Source organism: Stegodyphus dumicola, chromosome 6, assembly GCF_044657685.1.
Source record: "Stegodyphus dumicola isolate Sdum_Otavi_A_Nest chromosome 6, ASM4465768v1".
Lineage (NCBI taxonomy): Eukaryota > Metazoa > Arthropoda > Arachnida > Araneae > Eresidae > Stegodyphus > Stegodyphus dumicola.
Genome location: NC_140773.1, coordinates 62336393 through 62349870, shown reverse-complemented (window position 1 = coordinate 62349870; position 13478 = coordinate 62336393). Strand labels below are relative to the sequence as shown.

The window sequence follows — 13478 nt, the reverse complement described above, 5'->3', positions numbered from 1 at the left end:
TAATTAAATTTTAAATATTTTGCCAATATTTTATTTTCTACTGTTGAGATTCAAAATGCCTCGCAAAGGGTTAGAAATAGCTGATGCATTAGCGTTACTTGAAGAATTACATTCAGATCCAGAATCAGTGGTCTCTGAGGATGAAAGTGAAGGAGAAGGAAATACTCCTTTACCCCCTTCCCTCCTGCTTATGGAAATATAGAAGATGAAAGGGATGATCAGTCAGAAAATGATGATATAAATTTACCAGGTCCTTCCACAATTGCAGATGTAACATGGAATAAAATGCAGAATGTAGTGAAATCCATTCCCGAATTTTCTGAGGATTATGGCCCAACTGACAAAATTACCTCTATGGAAGATGCAAAACCCATGGATATATTTATGGCTTTTATCCATCTATTTATTCCAATTTCCTTATTATGTACGTTCTTATGTTTTCACTGCTGCAGAAAAATTACATAAATTATAATTTTTTTTGATGATATACTTTGTAAAATAAAGTAAAAAATTTATATTTGATGCAATTTTTAAGTGCAGTTTTTTTTTTTTTTTTTTTAAATTCGCAAATTTTGTCATTCATTGGAAATGCATACGAAAAAATGTAAGTTGTTTTTTCCTACTAACTCAGTAAGTTTCTAAGTCCTAGACGCACGCTGGTTTCACAGCGAAACCACCACCCACAGATTAATAGGCGAGAGTAGATTTTTTTTAATTCATATATTATTTGTCTCTAGGATCATAATATTCAATTTCTAGTGTTTTTAGTTAAAAAAAATTAAAAAAATAATATAGCGTGCGTCAAAGGGTTAAAAATTAGTTTACATTAACTTTTAACGGACATGGTTCATATATATGATTCCTTGATAATGGTGGTAACAGTTCTAATTCCCATGTATCATTTAGGTTTTTAATCAAGATGATGAGGATTATCTATGTTTTATTAGGTATTGAGTTTTCTAGTATTGAACGATGCATATAAATCCTTTTGTGGAACACACTCGAGCCTGTATTTTTCTTTGATGTAGAGTTGCTAGGTTTTACAGCTCCAGTACAAATGATTATTGGAATGGAGCCTGATGTTAGAAAATTGCCGTGAGAATAGAATATCTGCTCATAACTTTTAGCCTATAAAAGGACTTTTCAGGAATATACACATGATGAGGTTAACTTGTAAAGTGCTGATGTTGAACTTGTTAAATGCTATGAATGCTGAGTTTTTACCATTAGCAATAACTGCACTGCAACCACAGACCTGAAGTTGGTATTAAAGTCTGTTTCCTTAATAATAATAATAAAAATAAATAAATAAATAAACTGGATTTTACAGTAATTCCAACATGGGTGCATCTATGAGCTTATTGATGGGCAGATTACGAATTATGCAGAAAACTACATTGTTTAACAGATTAATTAGAACTGTTAGAGATAAACTAGAACTATTAGTTTTAAAGCCTTTAGTGTTATCAGCATTTATTAAGAAAAAATGTTTTCTATAAACAGAAAAATGATTTCAGCTCCTTGATGCCCAAGATAAGTTACATCCATTAAGTTCTGAAATTAACAATTTTTGAAGTTATCTAATGATGTGCCATGCCTTTCTGTTATAAGATAAATACCCATATCCATTCAAATGATAAAATTATTAAATTCCTTAATTTGATACTTTATAACTGTCCACTGCTGAGAGCAACTTTGACAATTGAGCACAAGAGGGTGTCATTGCTCATTAATTGTTACTTATTGGCTATCACTATTTTGACCATGCTTTGGGCTTTATGGATTTCTTGTGCCATATTCCTAGGTCCTGATGATAACACAGCTTAATTTGTTCTGTAAGCTTTTCCAGAATTTGGTTTTTGACAGATTTTATCTTATAAAAAAATTACAAACAATTTATTTGTGATAATCCTATTACTTACACCATGAGTTGAACTTTTTTTTTAATCGAGGAAAAGGTAATGTTTTTATCTTTCTTGCTTAGCTGTACGAGTTTTCCAGCAGCTGCAGAAGTAAAAGGAATTTTTTTGGTTTCGAATTATTTCCTCACTTAGATCCTTTTCCACATTTCACATATCAAAGGAGGATTTTGTACAAAATGTGATGAAAAGCTTGGCACTAGAACAATTGCTTGGTATATGCCCATTTTTTTTTACTTCATATGTATACACATATTCCATTATTAAAGTGGAAATACATTGTATACAGAAGACGTTTCATGGCACATCATAATATATTTGGTTCAGATAGTTCAGCTAAGAAGAATTAAATCTAAAAAAACTTACTCACAATGGTAAAGTATGGTAGTGAAGATGTAATTGCATGGGATTGCATAACTGCAGCAGGACTAGATAATGCATTAAATAACAAATCTGAAGCTATTTCATGATGCATCAGTTCTATATAGTATATGCTTCAATCCAGATGCATGGGATTACATAACTGCAGCAGGACTAGATAATGCATTAAATAACAAATCTGAAGCTATTTCATGATGCATCAGTTCTATATAGTATATGCTTCAATCCAGATGGTCTGTGAAAAAATAATGAAAAGCTAAATCTAAAAATTTCATACCCACTGATAAAGAATGGTAGTGGATTTGTATGGGACTGCAATAGGACTAGATAAACTGGTTTTTACTGGAACTGTAACAGATCATTCAAAATATATGAACAATTTAAAAAAGAATGTAGGGTTATTATTACTTTGAACAATCAATTATTTTATGACTTAGATCTTTACTATCACTTCTCTTTCCATTTCCCTACTAGAATGCAAATCAATTCGAGAGTAAGTGAGGTTTTCAGATTATAAGACAAAGTGTGTTTCTGGTCTCTAGGCCACATTACCAGGTTTTGCTAGCTCATATAAGACTATATTACTCTGCTTTGCATTACAGTTACAGACTTTTAAATTGTTACACTACTGAGAAGTTTGAGCCAACTTCACGTTAAATTACTTGCGTAGCCTTTGGATACTAGACTAGTTTTATAGTTGAATTTACTGCTGCTAAGTTACATCATCACAAGTGGTAGATTGATTTGTAAGCACAAATCATGCATTTATATTCCAGTTCTGATTTAATAAAAAGATTTGTTTTAAAAGCTTCTTAAGACTTTGTACTTCTTTTCACACAAAGTGATAATTCCCTCCAAGTCTGTTAGGAGTTTGGACTTATAGTTCATGCTAGCAAAAAAGACTTAACTCAAGAACATTAAAAGAGCCTAAGGTGTAAAATGTATCAAAACAATGAATGAAACATGCCATTTTAAATATGTGTTTGTGCTTGCTCTGCAATTACTCTGAAGGAATGAAAATGCCTACTAAATCTCTCAATTTGAAAAACATAGAACATATCTGGTACAAACAAGAACAATAGGGAAATACAGCATTTTAACAAAAGTTGAACTGAAAGAAGGGATAGAATAAGAATGGAATAATACTAGTGCTGAAGTTATAAAAGTGTTTGATCACTTAGTAATAAATTTATTGATCTGAGAATTGAAAGAAAAAGGGTGGCCCAAATGGTACAAAAATTTTGAAATTTTATGTGTTTACCTATATTGCTAGCTATTTTTTATTTTTCATGGTTAAAAAAAATGTCCGTTTGTTTAGAATCAATATCATTAATATGGTCAGTATGATTAATAAATTATTTCCATTTTTGATTTCCTGAGGTCAGATTATAATTGAAAATATATGGTAAATATTTTCTACATTTTTAGCACTGTTTTATCCCCCCCCCCACAATTCTCAGAACCTTCTCAAAGTGTTTTTGCATTGCTGGTTTATTTTCCTTTTGTTTTTTAAACTATTAATGAAATAATTATGCATTATTTTTGTAACAGAACAAAGATTACATTTAAAAAATACAATGAAGAAATATTTTAATTTAACTTGTAGAGACATTAGTTTTTTTTATAGCATGAAACGTGAAACATGAGCAGTGCCCTCGCCGGTACTCACATCCTGGACCTCTTTAATATATGCCGAAAGTGAAGACAATTACACGACGAATGCATGCTAAGAAGGTGGGACAAATACTTTATATAATCCCGCTTTTAAAGGGCGACTGGGGATTAGGAGACCTAATTGCCAAATCCTGGTGGTGCAGAATCATCACCCATCACCTTTTTTAGTTCAGGCGCCACTGTAGAGACATTAGGTTTTTTATAGCAGTAAATGTAAAAAATTAGCAATGCCCTTGCCAGTACTTGAACCGTGGACCTCTCGAATACGCACCAATTGTGCTGACCATTGCACCACGAAGGCATGCTAAGAAGACGGAAGAACGACCTTATAAAGTCACTTATATACTTTTTAAACAAAAATCCAAGCTCTTTCAAAATTTCTGGGAGCTCAACTCATATACACTCAACTTTTTGTCTGCAGCAGTTTTTAGTGCATTCGTGAGTTTTATTATTTTTAATAATTAATTACTTATCTTGTAAAGTATATTTTGTTTAAACTAAATATTATTAAAATGAATAATTATATATTGTATTTTTATTAATTTTTTTTTTTTTTTTTTACTCAAGCCTTTGCATACCAGATGCTGCATTATAACACAGGTTATTCCTTATGATGCAACAATAATCCTATGAGATTATTCTGGCAAAATTAATGTACAACAAAAATGAGAAAGTTACTCTATTCTTTGTATGGTTTCTTAAGACTAAAAGAATATATTTCTTAAAACAATAATTTTAAGCATTCATTTTAAATTGTGTGTAAATTTATGTTAGAGCACATGTAGCTCTCCTTTAAATTAACAATCTTATACTTTATTTAGTTTTTTTGTTTGGTGGACTACTTTACAGTATCTCCTAAAGATCCCTGAATACTAATGACTCTCTACTAAGAATTGTTTCACAATTATTTTAAATTGCAGACAAACGTAAATACTTCAGTAGTCTCAGCTGCATTGGAAGAAATGAAGTAAATCTCAGAAATGATTTTTGTGTTACAAAGAAAAGTATACAGTTTAGATCTTTTAATTAAAAAACTGAAAAATATAATTAAATTTTCTTTTCCAATATTAAGTATATTAGCTTTGAGCCCCATAAGAAATAATAAGACTCATCATAAGACAAGCTGTTTTTAATTCTATGCTTTCAAGTGACATATTAGTGATAATTTTAATTTTCAATAAGAACTGGAATAATCTACAAAATAAACAGAGCCATGCCAGAATGAGCAATTTCTAAACAAAATAAAATTTGTATAATTCCTATTTTGGATACTAGCTTACTAGTCTGGTTAGCCTTCTGATGCACCATCAGCTGAGATCTTGATGCTGATTTCTTCTGATGCACCATCAGCTGTGATCTAGATGCTGATAGATATTTTTTTGTGTCATATAATTACATATTTCACATAATCTTAACTACTACACTAAGAAAAACAGTTAAGAGTAAAATGAAAATACGAAAATTACATTTTAAAAAATTCAGCTTACTATTTTCCCTAGTTTGTTTTCAAAAAATGATAATCTAAACTGGTATCTCTCATAAAACTGCTATGTAAGCATAGCTAGTTAAATTTAAGAATAAATACTTCTTTTAAAATTTGCTTCCAACTTTCCACCAGAAATTGCATTTTTTTGAATTTGAAAATGCATGAGTTGTGCCGTTTTAGCTTAAATTGATAGTTTAAACTATTAATGTCCTTCTTTTCAGCTCCCATAAGAAATTACATAATATCAAGAATAAAAATGGATAGGATTATCTGGATTATAGTGAAAAATTTCACTACAGCATTGGCCCAAGGTGAGGGATGTCTTTGTGGAGGACGTTTTAAGGGAAAGTGATTTTTATTTAAGTTACGCATGAGAAAAACCATGGAAACTCCCTAGTTGCCAGCCTGTCTGCCAGGATTTGATCCCTGCTGAACTACCAGTATTCAGTGTTTTTCTTATTTTGCCACTGGTAGGCCAAGAAATAAAGGACTTTAAACCTAATAGTTACTTACATAACAAATATTCTACCTCCTTTTTCAATCTAATTATTTAATCCTATTGAAACTTACATCATCAATTCAACCATGAAGAATGATAGATGGCAAAATTATGCCTTTATTTAATATTAATAATAATTTTTTATAAAATACTTCAATGTCAAATGTTTTTCTGCCATTGAAATGTATATTTCTTAACTGTTATTACTCACAAAGAAAAACAAAATTTTGATAATTGTTTACCAATCTGAAAAAGAATATTACTAAGTAATATTTTTTATTTAAATAACTCTAGATATCACATAAATTATTCACACGGATGCTTTTACATGAAACTGATAAAACAGATATTTATCTCTTTTCATAAAGTTAGTATTTTTCAAAATTATTTCCATATAACATGGATAGTCTTGAAATCTTCCTTAATTATGATAACAACCTCATAACCAAAGATTTAGTAGAATTATCTGCTCAAAGCTAGAACATCAGATAAAGTTCTCTTCAACATCATTAGTAATTTTCCATATCAGACATGAGTATGGAATGCTGATTATTTGCATTCAGTCATTAAGTATCCTGATATAAACAATAACATTCAAAAACGTCCAGTGCAGTAATACTTGAAATAAAGGCTGAAGGAGCACAGTTATTGTCCTTCTTTAACTTTCAAACAAAACACCTTGCTTAAAAAAATATCTAAAGGCATCAACACTCATGAAAAGAGTTTTGTGGATGTTAATAAGGCTTAGAATTTAGTGCACATGATTCAGAATAGAAACACTAACACACTGCTACAAAAACTGCTTCTATTTGTGTTGGACAATTTTCATCATTATTTCAGAGATAATATGAAAAAAGATATTTCCAGTGATGAAAGCAAATTTGCCAATTATGCTTAGTAGACTAATATTAATATTAAATTGGGATGTATCAGTGAATAAGCCCTTCAAAGATAATATCAGAAGGATGCAATCATTATGTGATGAATGCAGAAAAAATCCGAGTGAAGAAAGATATGACCAGTGAACGAAATTATATGTTGGCCTCTAGTGAAGGCAAGAGTAGAATGTAGCCAGATGAATTTATGATGCGCTTAAAAGCTGGAATTTTAAATGCAACTGATGACAGTGGAGATGATATTTTACAGGAAATAAAAATGGGGATGAAAAAAATTAACCTGAAATGGAATTTTCAAGAAATGAAGCAATAATGTATAAAGAATCAATGGGGTAAATACAGAGTGGCATTAGATTAAAATTAATAGTTATTTAAACATTTTACACACCATATTGAAATCCTTTCCTTTAAATTATGTATCCTTCTTTTAAGTTATAAAATTATACAAGAAAAAAGTAAAGACTATACAGTACAAAATCTGAGATGCAGACGCCCAATAACCAGAATGATCTAAAATCCGGTTCTCAAAAACCATCAACAAGCATTTTTTTTTATGCTTTATGCATGCGCATTTGATTTTTCCTCCCTCATAATAAAACATATGGAGAATCCTGATTCTTAATTTCACTTTGGCACTAAATAAATACCTCGTTATTCAAGAAACAATAATTTAGCATAAATTTGTATGATCAATAATTTCATTTCGTAGCTTCATATCTGCTTGGAATACATCTCAAACAGAAGCATTTTACATAGAAACATCACTGGTTTTACACCTACTAATATTTTATATCCCTGACACCAAGCTGGAGAATCATTATTATATTTTGCTTTCATAACTGCATGTTTATCAACACATGACAACTTGAGTAATGACTCATGCAGTGATGACCAAACATTTTTTTATTAGTAATTTAATAACAAAGAGTATGGTAACCTTTTGTGTGACATTACACTTGACAATGATTACAGATTTAAGTTAAATGCACTAAGAGAAATGTTGATGAGGAAAAATTTAACAAAAATCTCTTTCCATATGCTAAATTTAGATTTTGTCAATGATACTCATAAGCCAAAAAAATTACTGCTATTTGAATTAATAACTGAATTGTTTTTCACATGAACTCAGAGTGGGGTCAGAGCTTTATATTGTCACACCGGATGGAAGAATTTTAGGGAAGACAAAATTTTTGGAACTGAGAGAAGCATCAAGCAACAAAATTAACGGATAGAAAATTTTTTAGAATTTAGAGAAAGCACTAGGATTTAAAATTTAGGGACAGCAAAAATTTAGAACTTACGGAAGTGCTTGGTAGCAGAATTGAGGACCCACAGAGATTGTATCAGGCAGTAAGATACCTAGTGCCTGCCCTCAATAAGCCTTAATTGGGAATTTATTTAATCAGGACTTGGATAAGCCTGAAGCATGTGCAAGAAATAGACACAAGTATAATAAATAACTAAATTAATACAATTCAGGCTTAACTGTCTTAGTGCGTGATAGAAGCTAAACAAAATTTAGCAGAACAACTTGTCTTTTCTCGCCAATCTTATAAACATAACCAATAATGTATAGCATAGGCTAAAATTACAATCTGGATCCTCAGGGAATTTCAGCCAATGTAGCAGTATGCACTGCTCCTTAACTTTCTAATTTGATCTAGCTTATTACTTTTTGCACGTTGTTTTTATTACAGACATTTAATCAAAAACAAAGTTTGAACTTTTGATTATGTCAAAAAGAGTTTCTAAAAGCATGTTTTGATGTCCATTAAACAAAGAATGGAATTGCTGCGAAAAAATGGATAAAGGTATATCCGTCTCAAAATTATGCGAGGTGTATGACATTGGAAAGTCAACTGTATATGACATAAGAAAACAGAAAAAGGAACTTTCTGAATATTTTGTGGATTCCACACCCCATGAATAATGGAAAACTTATTTGTTATGCTAAAAATGAAGATCATGACAAAGTGATTTGACTGAATGTGTTACACAGCTTCACAGCAAGGACGTGCCATTGACAGGTTCAGTGCTAATGGCTCAAGCTAAAATATTTCACAAGAAATGAACTTAAAAATTGAGTGCACATGTTCGACAGGTTGATTAACCAAAGTTAAAAATCGCCATGATATAAGGGAATTAAGAATTTTAGGTGAAAAAGCTTCAGCTGATACTGAAACTGCTGAACTACTTGCAATTGAATTCATTAAACTCACTGATAGTGAAAAGTTATCTCCAGAACAAATTTACAGCACTGATGAAATTGGGTCTTTTTTGGCAATAATGTGCCACAAAATACCTTGGCAACCTCTATAGAAAAGGCTCCAAGTGGTGTCAGACTCGAAACTGAGACTAACAATTTTAGCATGTGCAAATGCTGCAGGAACGCACAGTGTTAACTTTTCGTAATCGGAAAAAATACATGACCTTGAGCATTTAAAGGTGTAAAAATTTTCCTCATTATATATCGAGCAAATAAATGAGTACGGATGATACAAGTGTTAATGAAAGATTGTTTTGAAAATCATTTCATACCCAAAGCTTGGCAGAGTTCGGTTGGTTTACCTGATGGTGCAAAAATTGTCCTAATTGTAGATAACTGTTCGCCTCATACTTCACTTTTTTTAGTGAAAGATAATGTATCCGTATTATTCTTTCATTCAAATTGTATGTCCATCATTCAGCCTATGGATATCAGAATAGTGCATATGCTGAAATGCAAACATAATTTTTAAAAGTCATGTTAAATTTCTATTCAAGAATTCAAGAACTTTTGAAATATTTTTGCACAAAATCTGCTTTGTGGAGCACCACAAGATCATGCGATGTGTCTCCAGATATTTAAAAAAAATGTTTGGCATAATTTATGGCCAGTTACCATATTTCATGGTGAGGATGATAAAAATATTAGCCACATATGTGAAGGTTTTTGGATATCGCAAACCAAAGGTGAAATTTTCCAATTAATAGATTTCATAAAGAAATGAGGAAAAGTGTAATAAATGAAGATGATATAACAGAAGATTTTCATTGTGATGACAATGCCCCAATCATCAATCAATTAATGGACGGCAAAATATAGAGTATGGTTCTAGATCCATAAAATACCACTATCGATAGTGAAGAAAGTGACAGAGAGGTTATTGCAAATGAAAACATTTTGATTGACAAGTTAGTCAGAATTTTCCACACAGCAGTCACAGGACTTGAACAAAGGAGCTTTGTAAGTGAATAAGAAAATATGTCTTTCTACAGAATTAAAGAAAAAATATTAGCACAAAAAAGAAACTTAAACAACTTACATTGAAAGAAATGTTTAATAAAGTAAACAAATAAATATTAAGCTTTTTTGTAATTTTTTTTACCCTTTAGATCATAAACACTTTATTATTCCATAAATCACGATTTCATATTTTTTATCTTACTAGTTTTTAAACTGATGATCTAATATCGAGGAAAAATCCAAATTTGAAGTCCTGACGAGTCCAGATCTTGGACTTTGTACTGTATCACAAAATAAAATTTAAAAAATAAACAAAAGAGTCATGCATTAAAAACATTATAAATTATACTTACTGGAAATTGAATTAATGTTATCAGCACTACCAAATTTGTTTTTAATAAGATGTGCAAATTCCCGAGGCTTAGACATCACACTTCTGTTTAAAAAAAAGTTTCTGTTTAAAATTCAGTTTTTTTAGATAAAATATTTATTAGTGAAACATTACTCCAAAAGTATACAGATTATTTATTAACAATGAAAAGTATAATTACTAATTAGTTATAATGCTTTAAGTATTAAAATTACTTTCAAAATTGGAAAAGTATTTAAAATTTTACTCAATAATTATGTAAATCATGATATTTTCAACATAAATGTTATTTATTTTAGCACAGAAAATGTCTCAATTAGTACCTGTAACACTTTATACACAAAGTAAATGAACATTTGAGAGGTATAACTAAAATTTATTTATTTGTAATTGTTACTTTGTTAATTCCTGTATTACAAATGTACTAATGTAGTATTGTTACAATTTTAAACAAATAATAATAATTAAAATGTATTTCTTAAAAATTAAAGTAAATTTAACCTACTAGTAATGTGATATGAATTATGTGAGTATTCACAAAAACTGCGAAAGTATATAAAATACCAGTAAGTCATATTACACTATTTCAGTGTGAATGGTACACTGCTCAAAAAAAAAATGGGACAGTCCTATATCTCCCGATCTACTGGGCCGATTGACAAAATTCAAATTGCGCTCTTCATGTCTCGAAAGCGCGACTTAGGATATATATTAGATTTATATATAGCACTATTCTAACATAGGTATTTTGACACAAAATCAGACTTTTTCTGAAGTAACATACCAATTATTTTACATATTTCGATTCTACGACTCAAATTACGCCTAAATATGAAATTTTGTAAAATTTGGAGCGAAATTTACGGAGAAATTCACAAATTTATGTTGGCACTTTTTTGTCAGTTTGCGCCAAGAATACTTCACTTGGCGAACTTCTGAATATATTGCAACCTAGTTTCCTTAGGAAAAAAAGTCACCATCGTTCCTTTTTTCCAAATAATATTCTTTATATTATATTTTTAATTATAACTTATTATTTTAAGTAATTTTTTCTTTTTCGATTTCATTTTAATTGTTTAAGAAGTTGCACTTTTTTTTTTTTTTTCCGAATAACTGTTTTAAAAATTTCTATTTACCTATTCGAACTGCGTAAATAAAAGTGTAGCGTTTATTTTTTTTTTCAGATAGTTTTCTTTATATATATTTTTCGTCATACCTATTATTTTAGGTCATTTTTAAATTTTTATACTTTTATTTTAATTGTTTGTGTTGCATTGTCTCTTCAGATAATTGTTTTAAAATTTTCTATTTATTCCTTCGAACTGAGCATTTTAAATATATTTATTAATATCAATTTTCCAGAATTTGATTTTATTTATTTGAACTGCGTTTTTTTCGGAAGAATACTTTGTAACCCAGACTATGATGCGTTTGAAAACTGCATACTATATTAAAAGAGAAAATACAGTAAAGCACAGTTTTACACGCCTTGCAATGTTCCGTTCAGAAAAAAATATATATAAATAAGAGAGATGTATAACCGATATTTTAACTTAGGATGACTTGCATACACTGCTTTAAACAGTTTTATCATTGTGCCCATTGCTTTACACAATTTTATCCTACATTTGGTTTCTTAAAATGTTATTCATATTTTAGTCAAATATTTTATTTTTGAAATCGCAAGAATCAAATATCATAAGATTGAAAAGTTTTAAATTTAAAAAATTACGAATACTAAATTTTACGAAAAAATTTATTTTTCTTCTCTGTTTCTTTAAGCATTCTGAAAGTATATTGAAAAGTATCCAATTTTTCGAAACATTTTGGGTATTTCTGACAATCATTTTAAATAAAGTTATCGCCTTCCATTTCATAAAGGCCCACAAACGGCCGAGCGGTAAAGTTTCTGAACACTGGTAGTTCACTCCGGGGTTCGAACCCCGGTAAACGGGCTGGTTGCATGGACGTTTCCGTGGATTTTCTCATGTGTACCGTGTATGACAGCTGGTTTCTTTTAGAAAGTTCTTCACGAAGTATTTCGTCAGAGCCTTTATCACTCTTTAGAGGCTAAACATTTTGAAGCTGTGAGATGAAAGGAAAGACTGGTTTCATCAAAAGGTTTTGGTTTATTTTATTATGACAAAGCACACTACGGCTATCTGCCTAAGGGGAGGGATGCCTTCCTGGAGGACTTTCTAAGGGAAACTGTCTCGCATACACGTTACACATGGGGAAAACCACGAAAACGCCCATGCAGCCAGCCCGTTCGCGGGATTCGAACCTCGGACCGAACTACCAGTGTTCAGCGACTTTACCGCTCGGCCGCTGTTTCATCAGGAAGGGAAAAAACATCTTTAAGTGACATCCACATACATCACTGGATAAACTCCTGAATCTTCAAATAATTCGACTGAGGAAATCATGGGATTCACCATTTATGATACTATATGATGTTCTATAACGTAATTTACACAACCATATAGTTTAAAACCAGTTGCTCTTCACTTTAATCTGCAATGATATCGTTTTGTCTTTTCTGTTAACACAAGCTCAATTGATGGTATTTGCTGGTGTACTCGTCCAAGTGTTTTCTCTTTGAACACCTAAATTCTTTGAAGTATCCTGAAAGTATATTCGAAAGCGTCCAACTTTTTGAACATCTTGGTACGTCTGACAGCCAAATTTCCCTGCAAATTTTTGCTTACTTTTCTCCCTAATTTTCTTCTTTCCTTCTACAGTTATTTTCAGTGCTCACACAAGAAAATTAAGATTTTTCGACTGCTAGACTTCCATACATTTTGCATTCTTGTCAATTTTTTAAAATATCAATTATATGAATTGCGTTTCAGCTAAAGACAGCTTTTCATTTTCTAGTCATTTTAGCTATAAATAAAGTTTAAAGCGAAGTCCAAAGGATAAATATTTTAATTAAAAGATTTTTGCTAAATGACAAAGAAATAAAACAGTCCAGCAGGGTTTATTCTGTACCACAGAGTAACCCGATTCTTATATCGGCTGAAACAA

At 30.6% G+C, this 13478-nt stretch overlaps 1 protein-coding gene across 13 annotated transcripts in view; it reads right to left on the bottom strand.

Annotated features, from left to right (window-relative positions):
* Positions 1–13478, bottom strand: part of LOC118202962 (transmembrane and coiled-coil domains protein 2-like) — a 141566-nt gene that overhangs the window by 43938 nt on the left and 84150 nt on the right. For 10 of the 13 annotated variants that reach the window (XM_085818383.1, XM_085818380.1, XM_085818382.1 and 7 more), the window contains 2 exons: positions 10435–10517; positions 5255–5338 (listed from right to left, as the gene is read on the bottom strand). In XM_085818383.1, the coding sequence (XP_085674509.1) occupies positions 5255–5338; positions 10435–10517 (167 nt within the window). The remainder of the gene's footprint in view (positions 1–5254; positions 5339–10434; positions 10518–13478) is intronic. The other 3 variants (XM_085818387.1, XM_085818389.1, XM_085818390.1) reach the window with 1 other exon arrangement.